A 20,950-nucleotide genomic window follows, 5' to 3' on the forward strand; every position below is an offset into this window, starting at 1 on the left:
ATCGGTGCTAGCTAAAAACGGTCAGCGAGGCGGATGTGGCGGTGGATTATTTGTGGCAGACTATGGCATGTCGTTCCATCACCACCACAAGCACCACCACCAGAGCCAGCCCCCTCTTTTCTTCTTCACTTGTAGAGCTATGTTCCACCAGAAAGTCGTCATCTTCACTTGGCGAGCAAAATTCTGTTTCTTCAGAATCGCTAGAACTCGCGTGAGCCGCAGCCGCAGCAACAACGCCATTTTTAAATGTATGCCGCACAACCGAAATGCTTGGAGCAAACGCAGACCAGTGCTGCCATCTGTCCTCAAAGCGCAGAAGCAGTCAGACAAGCTGTACTCATCTGTGGCAGTGTAGTATACGACAAATACTCGTGGACGAGCTACGCTCGTCCTGAGCATTTTTAACCAGGAATCCGCCAACGAGCTGAGTTAGTCCATGGCACTTAAGGGGTTAATGGTGTTGTAGAAATATGGTGCAACCCCGTTAATTCAAACTCAAAGGGGACCGAAGGTTTGCCAGAATAAAGCGGATTTCGAGTGGAAGTTGCTCTGACTGAGCGCTTGATGCAGCTGCAGCGGATACTAGCTGCATCGGAGGCACATCGTGGCTCACTAGGCCTTGTTTGGGCAATTCCAGAAATATGAGGCTCATTCATGTTCCAAAATATTTATTTATAGGCAGGCATCAGTACATCTCTGGGCAGAAAATAATGTATGGTATTATAAGTGCTCGCATTCGTTTCTTCAGCCACAGCTCTGTCAACATCATTTGCGATGTTGAAGCCAATCCTATAGCAAAACCCACAAACGTGAATATTTCCAAACCCATTCGAAAAGATCCCGGCGTCATCCACTCCTTTTTGTTCGCTGAGTAGCTGACAGGAAGGGTCTTCCTGCACTTAAAGGGGCACTGAAGTGCAAAAATTTCACTTTGCCGTATGAAAGATCCCGTCACAATTACATTGGAAAAGGAGTGGGGTAGACCTGTTGCACCGTTTGTAAGTGAAATATGAAGAAATGTGCCACTTCTTTCCTTCCTCCTAATCTGTGAAAAACACCAAGAGTACGTCACCTCCAACGTGACCAATTGTTGAAGGAAGTATATTGCGGGAATGTCCACTTCCTGCATTTCTATGTCCCATCGGCGCCGTACGAGAGGAGCTCCCATTTGGCTGTGACGCGTAGATACAACTGGCCGAGACGCATACTCTGCAATAATGGCAGCCAGAGCTCCTAAACATTGCAAGCGGAGCAGTACAGGTCAGATTGATGATGCATGTGTATCAGGATCTAGAGCAGTGCTGTGATTGTTATAACAGTGCTGCTGTGTGGTTGTGAGGTCCATCTCTTGTATTGTATGTTTTACAATGCTCTTCCTGTCAAAAATACGATTTTAAGTGTAACAATTCTTGTTACAAATTCATACATCATCTTCATTGGCAGATGGGATATTTCGTCATCCTGATGTATTCATTCGCAATTTTGATATGAAGCTCCTCGTCCACGCTGCTCACGTAGGTGCACATTGCTAAAACGCGCATAACTGCGCTTCTTCCTGCATTGCAGTACGAGTGTATTCCAACTGATGAGCATTGAGTAAAGAATATACCTTGGGCCCCCCCCAATTCACATCATCGTCACTTAGGGAAAAAACCCGAAAGCTAACTTGGCTAAGTGCAGATTCAGCGGCCAATACTGGCACTAGAGGACGGTATTTTCTGCATCTGATGTTCATGTAAAATGTGAGGAGCTCTCCTTTTATTTTCCACCCAAAAATCTGTTTTTGCCTGATATTGGCCGATTTTATCCAGTTTTATGGCCCCTGAAAGAACACCCAATTTAAAAAAAAAAAAAATAAGACCTGAAAACACAGTGCCCTAAAGCTCTCAGTAGCCTAAGAGACCCACAGATACCGACCCCTTCAGAGCCCCTTTAAAACAGTGAGGCTTGCTTACTATTGCTGATCACGAGCAAGTAGCATTGTTTCGTGCAATATCTCATTCCTTTCGCATTTTACGCGTTTTACGTTGATCTGTTCCTTGCATCCCTGTCTTCTGGCACATGTATCACATTTATAAATCTTGTTATACCATTGTTTACCAATGTTTACCATCTTGTTTGTAATCAAAACATTTACGTAGTCGTGTGCTACCACAGTGTAGACGGTTCACGGTAATCCTGTGTACAGTAAAGTAGGCTGTATAGCACAGTTTATTTCTTGGGAGTGGCCATGTTCTTCTGAATACTCTGCATCTCTGTACGTGATGTAGTGAGTACCACTGAATACAGTTGAATTAAGTCAGTTTTGAGGGGAAGACCAGAGAGTCATTTGAAATATCCGATTTGATGCAACTTGACAACCCTGTACCACGTCACTATAGCATCGATCGAAAGGCAGAGCAAATTATAAACTAGAGATGGGACGAATCCAAAATTTTTCGTATCCGAATCGAAGGAACGTTCTAAGCATCCACGAATCTTTCGAATCCTTTCTTTAAAAAGAGTTTAAAAAGCCAGGGAAAAGAACACTTCTAGTGAAAAATGTTTTGAAGCGGAATATGAGACCTTCGTTTAACGAAAAACAAATTAAATAATGCTTCAGTTTCAGGAGAAAACATACCATGGTTCTTCTTAATTGTAATTTGCTTAACACGTTGTTCGTCGACTACAAGAAATGCATGAATTCTCGAGTCTGAATTATCTCCATAAAACTAAGCAACAATCCATAGCAAAACCAGGTTACTTTTAAACTTGTAATGTAACAGTTCCTGCCTGAACTCTTTCAGTCCAGAGCAATGTAAACAAACAAACAAGAGAACACCCGTCGGCCAATGAGACTTTCAGCGGACTCCGGAGTCGCCAATTTGAAAAAGAAACGAACAAACGTGTTTGGTGGATTCGAAAGATTCGATTTACCATTTTGGGCACAGGTATTCGGATTCGCGAATCATGAATCCCTTCCTAGGATTCGCGGATTCAGTTGGCACATCCCGATAAATACAAACCACAGTGTACTCCGTCCCTCGTACTCTGGTGCCTCTACTAAACAGCCTTTCAGAGCGCGATGCGCGCCATGGCAAAGTTTCGAGGCGGCTCATTGGTTTTCCGGCCTCCCCTTCCTCCATGTGTCACGGAGCAGGGGCAGCACTTATGCGCTCCGACCTGCAAGCTGGAGTGTGAGAGTTTTCATGAAGAGCGCCACGCTCCGGAGAAGGAGTGACACCGTTTACTAAAAAAAAGGAGCGCGCTCCCGGCTCTCTGGAGCTGCTGCTTAAAGGAGTATGGAAGTGACATTTAACGTGACTCGAAACCCTGCTTCATCTGTGAAGCTGTCCACAGGGAGTCACCATGCAAAATATTTTCGCTCCGCGACGTATTGTCACTGCCCAATAAAATACACAAAAGACATTCGGTAGAAGCAGTCGCGGACGAGAGACACAAGCCCTGCGTTGTTGTTAGAAGCTAAATACTGTATAAGTAGTAATTTTCGCGAGGACCTATTTTTCGCGAAATTCGCGAACGCCCTTTTTTTCGCGAATTTAAAGTCCCGCGAAATATTCTAACCAATGACAGAAAAGTATGTGAACGAAATATGTAGGAAATTTGACCCAGGACGCTGAGGCAAGTTATGTACACGGGGTTTCTTACGCTATTACACTACATTGCCTCGCAAAATGTTCAGTTCGCCGCTGCAGCTGGAGACAGTAGTTGGGCCTTCACGTACGAATCGGGTGCGGATGTAGACGTCCCGTGATTCCAGTTCCTTGTAAGTTGTAGGCCTGGATCATCCAGCAAGCGTGTATGCGCTCTGCCACGCGTATAGGCCTTTGTAAAAGTTGTCGCATCACTACCGAGTGCCAATCGCAACTGCTTGATGCGATGACAAGAATGACGGGAGACAGGGCAATTCGGCAATGGCACAGATACAAGCCGAGTAGGACCCCTTAATTGCTGCCCTTTCAGTCAGAAGTGCTCAATAGGAAGACTTATTGAACGAGTTACCCAGTTGTGATACCTGTTATTAACTTCTTCCAAGAAGTTCAAGGTGGATGGCCCCTAAGACGCAGGGTGGACGCAGCGCAGTACCGCGAATTTAAGGTTCCGCGAATAATTGCCTGGTCCTCGCTTTTCACAAATACGTGAATTATTGAGCCCGCGAATTTAACCACTTATACAGTAACCAGTTTCCTCTTTGTCACTGGAGGGATAAATAACAAAAAATAGCTACTGCACTAACTGCTTTGCTCAAGGTGTATTACCTTGCGACTAAAGTATGCCGCCTATGACATACCCTGAAGTCCCTCTGGCAAGAGGAATAATGGTGACTCCCTCGCCTGGGGATGCCTAGAGTCCCTTCATTGGGTAGAGTGGCTCGGGTGAGCTCCTCACCCGGGAACCGTCTGAAATTCCTCTTAGGACAGAGGATTACAGGCAATCGGGGACAAGTCCCGAAGCTCCAGGAACCTCTGAACTGACAGCAAATGTCTGAAAAGTGTGGCCGAACGATGCCATAGCATCAGCTGCATTGGGTTCTCCCAAATATCATCTCGTGCCTCGCTTTCAATGTAAAATACCTAACTCCCCAAATCCCTTACTGACCATGGGATGTAAAACGATGATCAAGCACACGGTGACATCCTATGCAGTGGTACTAAAATGGACAACGAAAATAACTGGACATGGGTGATGTCACTCTTTGGCCAATAGGTGCCCTTGTGCCATAGAAACAAACTAAAGTATATGTTACATTTACCACGCTACTCTGACTATGTCCAGCAGGAATGATAGTCTTTTGTGCATAAATTGTGACTGGGAGATTCTATTTTGAAACATATCCTGGTAGGCATTTATTTTAGTGTAATTACTGCACTGAAATCTTTTCTGGAGCATTGAACCAATATAGTTCTAATTAGGGTGTCGTACTTTATGGATGAAATTTAACAACATTTATCCAGCCATTACATGGATTATATTTGTCGACCTTCATAGTAAATTTGATGCTGGCAAGGTGTGTAACTAACGGGAGAATTCTAATAGCATTTGGGTTATACATTTTTAGCTTGTTTTCACGGTATACGTTTGTACATATCAGGCTGCCAAACAGCACACAGCTGTGTCCCACATATCTGCACCTGCATTGCTGTCCCTGTGGTGCTCTAAAATGAGGGCCTTGGAATTTCATTTCCTTTTACTCATAACTGCTTCCTGGTTGGAAACTAAAGTACTTCAGTAAATTGCCCATGCCAAAAAAGAAAAAGAGAGAGAAATGCTGCGCCACACTAGGAGCAGCGTGATATACCGAGATAATAAAAGTCGTTCGAAAGCTGCGAGTCCTGTACGCGTTAAAAAAGGAAAAAGAATTTACGCGCAGTATTTTGAGCAGCTTTTTTCTGTTCCTTGTTCTCCCTTTCTTTCGTTAGTTTCATTACTTTATTGGACCCCCATTTTTCTTTTCCCATTTCTAAATTGTGGGCGTCGGCTGCGAACGCGATGAGAAGATGATGGTCGCCCATAAAAATTACTCAACGAAAGCATCGAAAGGTATTTGCTGGCAGACGACGCACTGGGTCGCAATCGATCGTCTGCTAGCGCGCCTGTATTGCGCTCACCGAGCGCCGTTCGATACGGAGAGTAGCGACATTTCATTTTTTATTTTTATGTTTACTCATTCGGCCCTAATGATAAACCGCGCGATGTGCTTTCATACGAGCGAACCCATCTATTGTATGTGGTTTTCCTAAATATAGGTTTATCGCATCGGGAGCGTCCTTTGCGGTGCCAATTTTTCATGCAATTTTTCTAGTGAGGATCGTGTGACACGGTACGAACATGGCGGCTGTCAGCGGATTGACGTTGCTCTTCGTTGTTGGTGGAGCTTGTGGGGGCGGTGCAATCGCAGCGGCTCCTCTTGCGCGCGTCGGGCTCGCCGGAGGTCAGACCGAAAATTGTTTGTGAAACATCGCGTGCGTTATATATATATCTATACACATATCAAGAAAACAGAAAACGAATGAAGGACCGCGGCAACGTACAAAACGCCTCAGATGTGGAGGAGGGCCCGAGGAGACGTAAATAGCAACGCCGAATGCTGCCAAGAACGCCGTGCCGCCTTCGAGCCCTGCTGGTTTACGGGACCGGTGGCATTGAAAACCTCCGTTCGAATGAGTGTGTGTGATCTGGTATGCGACTTACGGCGGATACGGCAAGAACGACTCGGAATTCGGACCAAGGCTCGGAACTGACCAAGCGCGACTCGGGATGAAGCCCGCCACGACCGCGAGTCATCCGGCTGGTGGTACCTAGTCAGGCCCCGACGTCTGAAAACTTCGCTCATCGGGCGAAGTTGAGTTCGCAACGACGGCACAACTGAGCGTTCCGGGGGAACTTTTCAAAGTGTATCCGAAACAGGTAAACAGACGACAACGACGTGACCAATGAGCGTCGCTCTTTGAACGCGTCTGCTTGCAGAATTGTCGCACCTTTTGCGGGGATGCGACTGGCTCAGTGACGTGATACGAAATTACTGGTAGCGGCGATTTTGCGCTGAATGTCTTCGATTGTTCGTGTCTCCTTTGTTGTTCCGTTTTAGCTCGCGCTACAGGTAGCGGTTGGTGTGGCGTTCGCCACCAAAGATTTTTCTCGACTTGGTTATTTTTCGCGTGTGTTCTTGCATGCGAACACTGTGTTAGGTGCCCTGAAAGGAGCAGTTACTTTTCCCCTCCCCTCATCTCATCTCTCGCTTAAGAGGCCTGGCCTTGGCCAACAGCTGCTGCTTTGCATTAGATCTTTTGGCTGGCATTTAATCAGGAGTAGTTTCTTTTCTTTTTTTGGCTGCTATTTGTTTTGGTCGTATGCCAGGTAGCACTGGAAGCTCAGTAAATTAGCTGAGGGGCTACGGAGTATATCGGTTGTCATTGTTTTCTGGCCAAGGAGTGATGGCCGTGGAGATAGAGGCACTTTACAACGGTTTGCCATCACCGAGATTGTACCTCATCTGTTTGATGAGAGGGAATGCTGCAGTTGCAGATCATTGCATTTGTCTTGTGCATTCGTAGCTTAGAAGTTGTTTGTGGGATATGCAAAGGCAGGTTATGTTTTGTTTAGGGTAAACATGTAGTACAAGATACTTGAGCTACTGATGTATACAGAGTTAAATGGATACTGTTTTTCTCATTGCTAGTCATTGCTGAAGGAAACATAAATAGTAGGGTTTTCAGTTTCGATGAGATTCATGTTGATGTGGAACAGTACAAAGCTCTTGTTTGATGCATGCCTCCTGAAGGCTGCAACAGTATCAGCTTTCTGGTGGCTACCCCCTTCTAAAGTAACTTGATGGTGTTGCCACCTTATGTAAGGTCACGATGCACCGGGAATTTTACTGCTGTTTCTGCGTGTGGTGTTTTTTTTTGTTTTTTTTTTTGTGCTTCACAACTTGCCCTATAATATTCGTGGAAAATTCGTTTGGAGATATATTGATGGTACACCATGTTTCCCTCTCGGTAATTTACAGACAGGAACGTGTTGTAGTACCAGTAGGCTTGAGGCTGGAATAGGGCATCTAAGTGCTTGGCTTGACAAGCAAAGCTTGTAGGAACACCCTGAAGCTGGCATGAAATAGTATGCATCAGCATCTGTGCAATGTATGCCTTGCACTTGAATTATGCAGTAAGATTATTTACGTGAGCTTACATTCATTATATTTGGCAACTTGTGGTGGTTTGTGCAACACACTGGATCTAACATTAGAGAATATGTAAGCTAAGCTGAAGCTCGTTGGCTGCACTGAAGCAGAAATATTTGTTACCGAAAGACATTTGAGTGACATTCATTGCTGAAGTTAAGTTTGCATATTGAACTTTTAAAGTATTTTTTTTTAAGTTTCCATTTGTAATTCTTTACGTACTTTATTCAGCATAATGCTTAGAGTAAGTAAATTCAATGTATGAAGAGTCTGTGCATTGCCAAGGTTACAAGAACAGGTATAATTGTTCCTCGGAACATTTTGCCCAAAAGGCTGTATTCTGTACACTGGAAAGTTGTGAATCGTTTGGGAGATCTATAAAAGTATTGACTCGAAAGAATGCACTAGGTAGACTAGTCTTGCAATCATAAATACTTTACATTCTTGGGTATGCATATTTGTTAGGCCATATAGACAATGCTTACATATTGTGTTATAGCCTATGAAACCCAGGAAGTTCCTCTTGATTTATTCTCTTCATCTATGCATAAGGCCCCCGGGTTTTCCGCGATTCCGCGAAATATTGTGGATCCTTCGTTTGGCACGGGTTCTCGAATTCGAATCAAATATCAATCACTCGAAGCATTTCATTCGCGAATCGAATAGCCAATATTCGGATTTCCGAATATCCGACTATTCGTGGAATATGAATCATACATCCCGAAAGTGGGCTTCGCCTGACACTTCCCTGCATGAGGTGAAGCCTGCTGTACAAAATTGCCCATGCTGCAGGACCAACACAGACAGATTGTAGTCTAGCTTAAGATAACGTTAGCCCAAGTTTATTGTGCATACTCTGCCTTAGGAAGGGGCGGCGTCCCTCTCGTGTGCAGTTTAGCGGTGGCAGTGGCGGATTTTGATTTGATGTTTGGGAGTTTGCCTTTAAAGACTCTTAAATAATGCCTGTAAACAAACAGGGTGTCCTAAAGATGTAACTTCCACAGGGCATGTATTGTAAGCTCCTTCCTATAATCTTCCTATAAACTCAGAGATGCCGAAAGATCTTTCAGCAGTTATAAAATGATTGCAGGCGACAGACGGCATTCTTTGTCAGAGGAGAGCACAAGATATCATGTATGTAATGCTGAGCCACAACAGTGCTTTGAATCTGTAATTTTATAAAATGTTTTTTTTTTTCACATTACCCAAGAAAATAAAGTGTTTCCCATTTCAAGCAGCCATTGACTGCTTGCCCGGAAATTCACGGAATTTACAAGTCGGTGCCGTAGAATTTTGAATTTGCCACAGCAGAAAACCAGGGGCCTTATCTATACATATTGTGGACGAAATCTCTTTTGAGAGGCTTTGGAATAAATGTAAAGAGGTAGCAAGCTAATGGAACAACAGTATAACGCAGTATGATAGGAACAACACAACTGCAGCAAGAGTACCCATGAAACAAGAGAGATTAAAATAATGCTCTAGTTCATGCACAGTGTTTCCAGATTCAAAAGGTCAGCTTAGACGAAGTTGGCGAGCACCCATAGATACCTAAATAAATATGAATTCTGTTTGTTGTCAAATTGAGGTATTGTCTTTCAAAATTATTTTCTGTTTTTATAATCAGATAGACTAAAGAAATGAAACAGTCTTCAGAATTCTCCTGTGCTGCTGTTGTATCTCAAGAAATGACTAATAGCTTTGGGTACTAGTCCCCATCACTGCATTGCTGTGATGCAAGACTCGCGTGGGGTACTCGACTTTTTAACAGGCCTGTGATATGTTCCTGATAAACTCTGCAAAAAAAATGTTGCTGACCTTGAGCTATATATTCAAACGTCTATTAAGATCTCGTACATCTAACACCTGTACAATATTTATGATATAGTCTGCCTTGCATGTGTGAATTCACCGGTTGACGAAGCGAAATAACTGATAAGGAATTTCACCATGCATCCTTCTGCCTGGACAGGCATTGTATAGGAAAAAGGTTCCACAACAGACAGTACTGGAATATAGGTAGAAAATGCTGTGCGCATTTATTTTATTTTTAGCAGACCCAAGGAAAAGCTAAGGAAATATCACATACTTTCTTATGGTCCACAGAGATATCGTGCAAGATGAAATTTGTAGCTAATTATGTATAATTTAATTAGCAGAATAATAAATAAAATTTAAAAAATAATAAATAAGCAAATAATTTAATTTAATTTAATTTAATTTAATATCCAATGCCTTTGCTGCCGTGATGTCACCATGACTGGTTTCTGCAATCAAGCCAATGATTCGAGACAAACTTAGCTGATTACGTTTTACCATATCTCAAAACAGTCCTCAACAGCATTGTTATAAATTACTCAGAAGAGGTAATTATGATACAGTTACTTGAATCAAAGTTACAGGAAAACCAAAATTCAGTTATAGTTAGTTGCTGATCAAACGTAATTGACTTACTCTTGCATTACCTCAGGCGGTGTTCATTTATAGTGACCAGATATTGGATTTTCCATAACATACCTAAAAATAACGTTCATGGCATAAGTTCATAATTTGTGCTATGAACTAGATTATACAAATATTTATGCAAACAAAAAAACTGGACACCTGGATAGAAGCAAGCACGTCTGACATCCATGCTAATAGTCAATACTACATGACAGTAGACATGGTACTCACCGTTAAAGTGGTGCATCCGTACCACCAAGGTTATTGAATCTACATAATTGATTGGGTGTGATGAGTGTCCACGCACACAGTTAAAACCTTGTTTGATTATTTTATGTTTTAAATGCATGCTAAAACTTGAGACAGTATTACAAACAGTAACTTCCGACAGAATCGTTAAAGCACAACAGGAAGAAACTGAGAGTGCAGGTTGCAGGCAAAATGTAATTGAATTATAGTTATACTCAGTTTCGAAAGTATTTATGCAATTCATTACTCTAAAAGAAAGTAATTAATTGCAGTAACTTAATAACTTGTAGGTAATTACTTCACAGCTCTGGTCGTCAATGACCTTTATCTCGCTTCTTCACCAAAGCGCTGTTGCTAATGCCTACGTGACTTTGAAACTGAAACCAAGCGTGAATGTGCTACTCATTTTTATTACAGTAGCATCTCGATGATACGGTCACGGATGATACGAATTTCGGAATGATACGAATTCTTTTCCGGTCCCGGCCGGAATGCCTATTCTTCCCATGTATTCGAGTTCGGATGATACGAACGCGTTATCTTGCATTTACGGATGATACGAACGAGCCGAGGATGCGACAGAGGTCGTTCCCCCGTGACGCGAGAGCACGCGAGTCATGCTGGTCCTTCTTTCGAAAAGGGAGGGCGATTCTCACCACGGGCTCTCTTACATCGTGTTGCGCAATGCAAGCAATGACTTTCCCTTTGGTGGTGGTGGTAGAGGAGATAAGATCAAAGGGATTGCACTTCCCGGAACCTTACCACCTTATCTCTGTTTTGACCTTTTTACCCCCCTCGCAGCAATAAACCGCGAAGCTGTGTGACATCGCTCTGGCGGAAAACAGCGACCCAAAACACGTGGAGGGAACAATTCAGGACAACTTCTGCCAACATTACGCGTCCCCTTTCCGCAAGTCGGCTTCACCTAACGCCTGCGTGCTTTAGGAGAAGCTCGCTTTAGAACAGTGTCGCGCGACTCGCGGGTGGATGGAAAGCACGTGCTGGGTCTTTTGAATCATCTCGCGAATTTGGTCAGCATTGACCAGAAACGGAGACACAAGAGCGTTACGACCGACCTCTTTCACTGACAGTAACGGAAAATGAACAGTCACTGTCTATTTTCTTGCCTCAATTTTTATTTTTGTTTAATTCGTTTGATACGAATTTCGGATGATACGAATTTTTTCCGCTACCCCGTGAGATTCGTATCATCGAGATTCTACTGCATTAATCTCAAAAGCTATGACACTCCGCTGGATGAAATTTTGCATTTTGCATCTACATGTACCTCACAGTTGAATACAGCTCCAGTCTCGAAATCGTTTGACATTTCTGGACCATTCCTTTAAAGGGGCACTGAAGTGCAAAAATTCCTCCTCGCGGAATGAAAGATGCTGTTACCTTGGCATGAACACATAGGAACTGAATTCATCCGTTGCGTCGTTTGTTATTTGTGCACGAATGAAACTGCGCTCTATACTTTCCCTCTCCCTCTCAAGAAGACTGACAATGAGGAGCGGGCTCTCATTGGTTTCCTCAAACGATTTGTCCAGTCCAGGAGATCGTTTGAGGAGGAAAGTCAAAAGGATGAGTTTTTGTCAAGCTAGCAGCAGCTTTCATTTTGCGAGGAGAAAATTGTATTTTCACTTTAGTGCCCCTTTAATTGAAATTCCATCTGAAGTGAAGCGAACAAAAACAAAAAAGAGGGGAAAAAAACAACCTGCACATCACTTCCTAAGTATATGCTTGGACAGGGCTTGCACTCTCGTGCCTGTTTTACAGAGAGAGAGAGAGGGGAGGGAGGGGAATGTCTCTGGACATAGTTCCCCAGCATTGCCTCATTTATATGAGAGAAATTCTTTACGGATAACAAAACATGCATTCCGACGCAGCCTACTTTGAGGCGTCACCATTGAATGGAATATGGAGAGGAGCCATTGTGCGGTGCTGCCTTTATATAAGTTATTAACTTGAGGACCCTGATATTGAGAGAAAGCTTCCAGCTCATGAGCATCTAGCACCATCCTCTAGCTTGACGCTGACCTCACTTCAGTTCTTGACGTTATTGGACTTCCATGTTGTGTATTTTTTGTTTGCCGGTTGTCTGTTAATTCGTCAGCTGGTCAGAACGAAATATTTTGCGCCTTATAAGTTTTCTGTGTGACGCTTAAGGCCCCTGATTTTTTGCTGCAGCAAATTCAAAATTCTGTGGCACTGACTTGTAAATTCGTGGCAAGGAGTCAATGGCTGCTTGGAAGGGGAACACATCATTTTCTTGGATAATGTGGGAACAAAAAAATATTTTATAAGATTAGATTCAAAGCACTGTCGTGGCTCAGCATTACATACCTGATATCTTGTGTTCTCCTCTGATGCGATCTCTCGCCTGTGATCATTTTATACCTACTGAATGATCTTTCAGCATCTGCAGAGTTTATACGAACTTTATAGGAAGGAGTTTGCAGTACATGCCTGGGGAAGTTACATATTTAGGACACCCTTTTTAGTTCCTGGGCTGTAGACATTATTTAAGAGTGAACTTTTTTAGAGGCAGCATCCCAGACATCAAATCAAAATTCCCCCGTGCCACCGCTAAACTGCACATGGGAGTGACATCGCCCCTTCCTTAGGTGAAGTATGCACAATAAACTTGGTCTAATGTTATCTTCAGTTAAACTACAATCTGTCTGTGCTGGTCCTGCAGCATAGGCAATTCCGTAAAGCAGGATTCAATTTCATAAAGCAGGCTTCACCTCATGCAGGGAAGTGTCAGGTGAAGCCAGATTTCGGGAGGTGTCGTTCATATTCGGCGAATAGTCTAATATTCTGAAGCCCGAATATTGGGTATTGGATTCGCGAATACTTCGAGTGATTGATATTCGATTTGAATTCGAGAATTCTAGTATCTGCACGTCCCTAGAAATAAGGGATTCCGTGAAATTCTGTCCCAGACTAAGGATTCCGCGATGAATTCCGGATTCTGTGAAATTTCGCGGAATCGCCGGAAACCCGGCGCGTTAGTGATGCTACATGATGCTGTAGTTTGTATAGCAGGTGTGAATCCTCTTTGCTGGTGTGTAAGTTTGAAAACATTCTTTCTGATTGGTTAAACATTGCTTGTCTCTGATAATTTTTCACATAAGTAAGATGAGAATTAAATTTGGAATTTGCCGTAAAAATGTCGTATTCATAGACAGAATATTTCGTTGTGACCCGTTGATAAGTCCTTCCTCCCTCCACCTGTTGCAGCTTCTCGGTTGGACAGGAACCTGCAGTCAAAATGCTTCAGCTCTAAAGTCATCCAACTCTTCCTTCATATGTAGTCCTCCAGAAAAAAAAAAATTTCTGATTGAGCGTGAGCTATACTATACTATGCTATACTATACCAGTATGGGTTTGTTGCGAAGATAAAATGAATAGAAAATGGGTTGGATGCCAAACTGTATGTTGAAGAACTTATTATGAGCTAAAATTTTATGCAAGAATTTCTACTATAGCGCCTGCGAGGCCTTGTCTGTGTAAGTTTGCATAGTTTCGTAGCCATCTATCGTATGATTATGGGGAGGGAAAACATACTTCGTGGCTGGTTTCGCTCATAAAACATAAACGACGCGACAGATAAATCTGAACACAATGAATGAACATCACCAAAGTATATTCCACCTTCAAAACCTCGCGGGTCTCTCCAACGGAGGGAGTGCCCCTAAATGTTTTTCACCTTGTGTTTCCCTTAGTGCCTTTACTCTACATCTACACCCATATTTATACGCATTTGTCGCGTGTGTGTTCCAGGGATGGGCGCCTGGAGGAAGGGGACCAGATCCTGGCCATCGATGGCCAGCCGCTGGACAGCAACATCTCTCACCAGCAGGCTATAAGCATCCTCCAACAGGCCAGAGGCACCGTAGAGCTGGTTGTGGCCCGCGGAGCAGCACCCCCTTCCTCCACTGCCCACCCTACTTCGTCTTCTTCAGTCACTGCAGTGGAAGACGCAACAGCAGCAACAGCAGCAGCAGCAACAGAGTCCACAGGCATGGTGCTCAACACAGAGTGGGCCGAAGTAGAATCTGTCGAATTGGTCAACGACGGGTCCGGACTGGGATTCGGGATCATCGGGGGACGCAGCACGGGTGTTGTCGTCAAGACCATCTTACCAGGTGGCGTTGCCGACCGCGTAAGTTCGTTGTGTTAGTTACGACTCAAGAGTGATTTATTTTTATATTTACCCTCAAGCCCCATGAGCGTTACGGAGGGGAGTGGGTGTTGGTATAAAATGCAAATTAATGACAGGAAGGCAGCATGACCAGACAAAATGTACTGTATTTACTCGCATAATTTGCGCACTTTTTCTCTCAAAAGAGTTGGAAAAGTTGGGGGTGCGCAAATTACGCGGGGACGTTCGTTACGATATTCAAACGACGCAAAGTTTCAAAACTTTACTATGCTGGTCATATACCCGTGAAATGCATCGAGACGCTGCTGGAAGACGCCGCTAGTTGCACTTGACAACCGAAAGCACGCTATGTTTGCCAACTTTGTCATGTTGTGCTGTAAGGTTTGTCATAGCGTGTTTGTCCAGCATTTCTTTCCATGTTTTGTAGTTTGAGTGACACATGCGCAGAAAGTGTGCGCAGATTAAACAAAAGCACTGCAATAACTTCGGTAGCACTGATGGCGTTGCGAAAAGCAATCGCCACGGTCGCTGAGACGCGCGTGCCAGATATCCGCGCGCGAAAACGCAGATGCGCAAATTACGTGATTTTTTTGTTGTTGTCATTTTTAGTGCTAAACTAGGGATGCGCAAATTGTGTGATGGCGCAAAATATGTGAGTAAATACGGTAGGTATACGGGTTAAGATGTAGTTAGATAGAATTTTATATAATATGAATTATTGTAACATAGAATTGGAATAGTGAAGCTAAAGCAGCGTTAAATCGAGGGTGATCTTGTACAGTGTAGACCGCTTATGACGTATGTCGCGGGACCGCTGAAAATCTGCACTATAAGCGGTACCATACTATAACCAAATATCACATTTTTAGGCCAATACTTGCCCGAGATTGAGCACCCACCTTTCTGTTATACCTTGTTGTGAACCGGACTATGCAGCGCGGAGATTCCTTTCAGAGAAAACAATTTATTGAACATTCTCGGGGAGCCCGTAAAAATGCCTCGAGTCGCCTGCAAGTCGCCTCGAGTCGCCTGCAAAACGCCTGCAAGTCTGGCGTAGTTTCCTGACCGTGTCTTTCACAATCGCGTCCTTAACAACGGCGAGGCAACCGAAATGCCTCATTGCTTAGTTCATTCTGGGTACAGAAGACCCTCAGTTTGCGTATGCACTGTATCGCCCCATTGCTGGACACTTCTGATGCTGTAAAGTCCCGATCGTCATCACAGTCATTTTCAGGCACACCTCACGGCCCCAGATGGTCTGCACTAGAGTCACTAAATAAGCTACGCTTCAGAGTATCGACACTGAGTTCCAAGAGCGAGCATGCACCATCTTGTTTCCGCTCCATGCTACCCACGTGCACTGTGCACGTTAACGCACGATGCCATCTGTCGTACACGGGTGAAATGTTCCTTTCGTTTGCAAGCAGCAGTTAACTGCCTCGGGCTCACCTCGACATCCTCGGGACGCTCTGGTTGACAATACATGGATTAGCGCACAACAATCATACACGCTTCTCTGTCCCACGGGGAGCGTTATGTTAGCCGTCTTTGATCCTCAAACGGGGATGATACTGGTGTGGTGCGGAAACAAGATGGCGCTCCTGCTCTCCCTTGGACCTCAGTGTCAATACTCTGTAGCGAAGCTTATTTGGTGACTCTAGTCTGCACGATTGCCTCATTGGTAGCTGTTCGCTCGCAGACATCTGTGTCCTCACCTCCCACGTTAACAAAGTTTCATCAAAAGTGTCCGTTGAAGAAACAGAGTTGTTTGCTACAAGATCGTTCCACACGTCTTGTGCGTTGATCGTATCGCAGAATGCACCACAGAGACGGGTGATTTAATGCAAGGAGAAGTCGGAAGCTTTCCCGGGTGGCCAACCTCCTCGCACGACACCCTTGTCCGCCTCGTCACGAGGAGATAACAGAAGCGTTCTTCGCGGCGGGTGATTCACGCTTCGGAATTTGTTGACAAATGCGCTCGGTCCTTCACCTACTTCGACGAGGATGCCGGTGACCGCACCGGTATCCAGTGTCGGGATGGACCATTATAAGCAGTATTTCTATACATTGTGCTTTGTGGGAAGAATATTAAGGGTTGGAAAAAGCAGCACTATAAGCGGTTACATAACAAGGGGCCTCCACTGTATGTTAGTGATGGAACCACGAAAGATTGCCGGGTTCACACGCGTGTTTCTTGAAGCAGTGCCACATTGTCTTGGCAACGAAGCATCTGTGACCACATTTTGATAACTGCTTTGTGCTGCAGCTTTCGAGTCCGATTGTTCACTCAGTAGGAACTGTGGAAGTGCTGCTCGCTTCCACGTGCCGTGAATTGCACTCTCAACGTCACAGGAAGGGCCAAGCAGGAACTTCCTGCTCTTTTGTGGTGCTTAATGAAACTTTCATGTGAACCACACAAATCACGCACAATTTTACGAACAATGTGGTGATTTATTCTGCAGAAAACAGTCATTGTCATCTCCCACGTGTACTGAGACCTCGTCTTGAAAACATTGCCCTCACAGAAATTGGTGCTGTGTCACAATGAAGCGTGTACTCACTAGAAGGGAGGAAAGGAGGTGAACAATGCTGGCACCTTGTTTACGGTGGTTACCAAAGGAAGTGACTGTGGCAGCATAAGGTACAAACACGAGGAAAACGTGTTTTATAGTGGCAGTAAGCTCTGCCACCTTACACAGGAAGCAAGCAGTAGCTCTTGTCGTTTGGGGCTGGTGTCTACAGTATACTCCAGCCATTTCTCTTTTAAAAGCATCGTTATGACCACACAAGATTTCAAGAAGCTCTTATAAACAAAATAAAATGTCTCTGTGTTGCCGTAAACTTACTGATCCATGTAACACTGTCACGTTATGTCTCACTGAGATGAACTTATGACCCGTAATAATGCAACCAAATGAGACATGATGCTAGAGAGCAGTACCTTTATCCAATTAATTGACAGCAGTTCCAGTGCCACAGGCGATGTTTTCAGCGGTTACTGAGTTGTGTGTAAAACAAGCACATTGCGAGCATTACTTTAGTATCATTCCTCTAACAGGTCTACTGCATTGCGAGAAATACATTGTGTGCACTGGTAGCCGATTGAAATGAGCTCTCCTTGCTCGTATGCAGGACGGGCGCTTGCAAAGTGGCGACCATATCCTGCAGATTGGGGATGTCAACCTGCGAGGATTGGGCTCGGAACAAGTTGCCTCCGTGCTTCGCCAAGCGGGGGCACGGGTGCGACTTCTGGTTGCACGCCCCGTGGACAGCCCCTCGATCCCCGGTGTCTTGGGGGCCCCCCTGCGCCTGCCCACACGCATTCTGGCAGACCCCCAGGAGTTGGACAGGCAGATGGCGTTACATGAAGCCTCAGGGTCTGTCGTGGGAGCCCCAGCTTCGCCCCTGCTGTCCGACGTGAGTGATGCCGTTGTGCTTTCAAGTTTTTGACTCGCTTCATCGCACGCGCCTTCACTGTGTGCTGGCAAACGTTGTGTAACAGGCTGAAGAGAAATTACTAGAGCTGTGCGAATAGCAAAATTTCTGTTGCGAATCGAATCCGAATAATTTCTTCAGAAGACGAATTGAAGTCGAATAATCAGAAAAGGCCCAATTCGAATAATTTCAAATACCGGACGGTGAAATATTTTGTGGTGCTGTGCTCATTCGATGATGTTCTGCTTCAAAGTTGTGAGCCTTTTCATGCGGCATAACATATCGTGAGAGAAGGGTCCCTCTGTGTTGTGTATGGTAGACTGCATTGATAGCATAAGCCATTGATAATATTGATAAGATAACATTGAGCCAATACGATCCATGCAGCCCGCTTTATGTGCGTCTCCTCATTTCTATGTTTACATCGTGAATTTCCTGTACTTTTTTTTAGAAACTGCACATATTTCCATCTGTTACTGAATGTAAGTCTGAAAGTTGGGAGTACATTTACTGGAACATGCAGTGCCCATAGTACAGTGTTGACCATGAGGTCATAGAAGTTGTAGACTTCAGTGACAGAATACTGAAAGCAGTGTAAAGCAGGCTTCACCTAACACTCGAGTGTAATGATGTGAAGCCGACTTGTAGAACAGAGAAAAAAAAAAAACAATGCTGGTAACGTGAAGTGGCCTTCACCTAACTCTTGGATGCAATGAGGCGAAACCCACTTGCAGAATGGCAACAGCGATACCTCGCTCCAGTGCTGTTAGAAAAATATTCGAAAATTTGGATACTGAAAATAGGTTGCGAATAGCATTCGAATAGCATCAGTGATTCGATTCATACTGGAAATTTCGAATATTCGGACAGCTCTAGAAATTACAGAAATCACTTGCGCAACAGAGCATTTTGTGTGAAACATAGCGTAGAGCAAACATAGAACATCTTTTTATTGACATAGAGCAGGCTTTCTGAATCATATAACAAAAGCACCTTGAAACATGTGTATGGAAGGTAAGGTTTACACATTACAGTGGTGTTAAAAAATGTTCTTTTTAAACTATGCAAAGTTGGAAGTTGGACTTAAATGAACTAGCAATTCATTCCAAATCTGGCTTCTGTAGCAGGAGGTAGAAAAAGCTGACAGTTAGACAGGCAGGTGGGGTACTGAAGAGTTTTTTGCACGTGCCTCGGAAAATAAGATACAGTCGAGCCCGTTTATAACAATATTGACGGGAACGCGAAATGCAATCGTTATATCAGAGTACCGTTAAAAACTAGCTTTCGAGAAATTGCGGTCGGAATCGCATCAGTGAAGGAGAATGCCGCTGAAGATGTGCATGTTTGTTGTGAGAACACAAAAGCTTTTTATTTAGCTCTAAATTGACACAGCTTTGTGTCGAAAGCCTCTCAAAGAGCAACATGCCCGCCGATACCATGTGAGGCTCCGCACCTTTTGAGATGGATGACTTCGTCCATTGCTTGTCATGCAGTGACGTAATTGTCATCATTCTCACTATCGGAACTCCATTGTCCATCAGAACGCGCCTTGCCCTTGATTTGTGTGTTTGGGTGGCAACACGCAACTGTCTGCCAACAAACTGGTGTTTAGTTGTATGGGATCTGTTGTTAGTGTAAGTGATTTAAAGTCAAGGCTAGGGTGGGAAGACTTAACAAACTGAAGAAGGAAACTTAGATTGGAATTTTTAGGAAATATCGTAAATGATAAGACGGGCATAAGGAAGGAAACATATCTGAAACCCCCTCTGTATATTTCTCCATTATCCGATCACTACAAGAAAATCCAGCTATATAGGTGCAGAATAGATGTTTTTCTTTACTCGTTTTTCCCGAAAACGATAGGCGAGTGGAATCGTCGTGAGTGCTGACCGGAGAGGTCGGTTTGCTGTGTTCGCATAGTGTTGTACAGGTGTTTGTGCTTACCGATGTCAATATTGTTACTTTCTTGATTTGTTGGTTATTGTACCCCGCTACTTTAATGCCGTAAGGCGGTGTAGTGTATACGCATAAATAAAAACATTTTGGATGCCACGGTACCTCCAGTGACATTTTGCACTAGTACAAAATCCGTCATGCACGTGCACCTTCGCGTCTAGCCACGTGCCTTTCTTTGTCAAAACGCGTCTCGGAACGCAATGGTCAGCATGCAGCAAACCAGGAAAAAACTTGGTGTGAGAGAACGATGTGGAGAGGGAAACTACTCTTCCTCTACTTCTCGCAGGCCTTTTTGAAGTTGTGCGCCTGGTATCACGCGCATCTAATCCCGAAGGTCATGTGCAGATAAAGGCACTATGTTCTCAGTTTAATGTTCACGGGGGCTAAGGCTCTTGAAAATGTGACTGCAATTTGTTTTCTATGAAAAGTTGGAATCTTGCTTTTCGATTTTCACGAGTTTTATCAGCCGCTGGGAGAATTCGATCGCTACAAGCGAGCTAATGCTTTCGCGGCGATCGTTATGTTGATGTCTTGTTTACATGTAGTACTTCAGTAGGTGAGCTGACGGGAACAAGCGTTGTGATCGTAATATCGGAGTTATCGTTATATTGAAGATAGTAATAAATTGGCTTGACTGTATGACAGTATCCTATAAGTGGATTTGATGTCTAGCAAAGGTGCGTAAAAAAATTTTGCACATTCTGAGAAACCTTGTATTTAAAAAAATTATAGACATTATGAATACAAGAGAGAGGGAATGGGAACCCTTACTTCAGGGATTCCTGGGCTGGTTGTGAAATGCGTAACGCTATTGCAGGCACTGTCTCCACTGGAAACCTGCGTGCTGGAAGAACTGCCTGAAACGGAAACCTTCGAAGTGGAGCTAGTGAAAGACCAGCAGGGGCTGGGTATAACCATCGCGGGCTACGTCTGTGAGAAGGGGACTGATGGTACGACATCTCTTTATTGCTTTATTATCCTCATCCTGCTCTCGCGTAGCATCCATTTAA

General features: G+C 44.1%; 1 protein-coding gene across 4 annotated transcripts in view; it reads left to right on the forward strand.

Annotated features, from left to right (window-relative positions):
• Window positions 1–20,950, forward strand: part of LOC135391272 (multiple PDZ domain protein-like) — a 107,638-nt gene that overhangs the window by 5,860 nt on the left and 80,828 nt on the right. For all 4 annotated transcript variants that reach the window (XR_010421899.1, XM_064621458.1, XM_064621460.1 and 1 more), the window contains exons 5-7: window positions 14,168–14,549; window positions 17,682–17,966; window positions 20,758–20,890. Coding sequence is in view for 3 of the 4 variants with exons in the window: in XM_064621458.1 (XP_064477528.1) it covers window positions 14,168–14,549; window positions 17,682–17,966; window positions 20,758–20,890 (800 nt within the window). In the remaining variant the exon portion in view is untranslated. The remainder of the gene's footprint in view (window positions 1–14,167; window positions 14,550–17,681; window positions 17,967–20,757; window positions 20,891–20,950) is intronic.

The sequence above is a fragment of the Ornithodoros turicata genome, chromosome 4, assembly GCF_037126465.1.
Source record: "Ornithodoros turicata isolate Travis chromosome 4, ASM3712646v1, whole genome shotgun sequence".
Lineage (NCBI taxonomy): Eukaryota > Metazoa > Arthropoda > Arachnida > Ixodida > Argasidae > Ornithodoros > Ornithodoros turicata.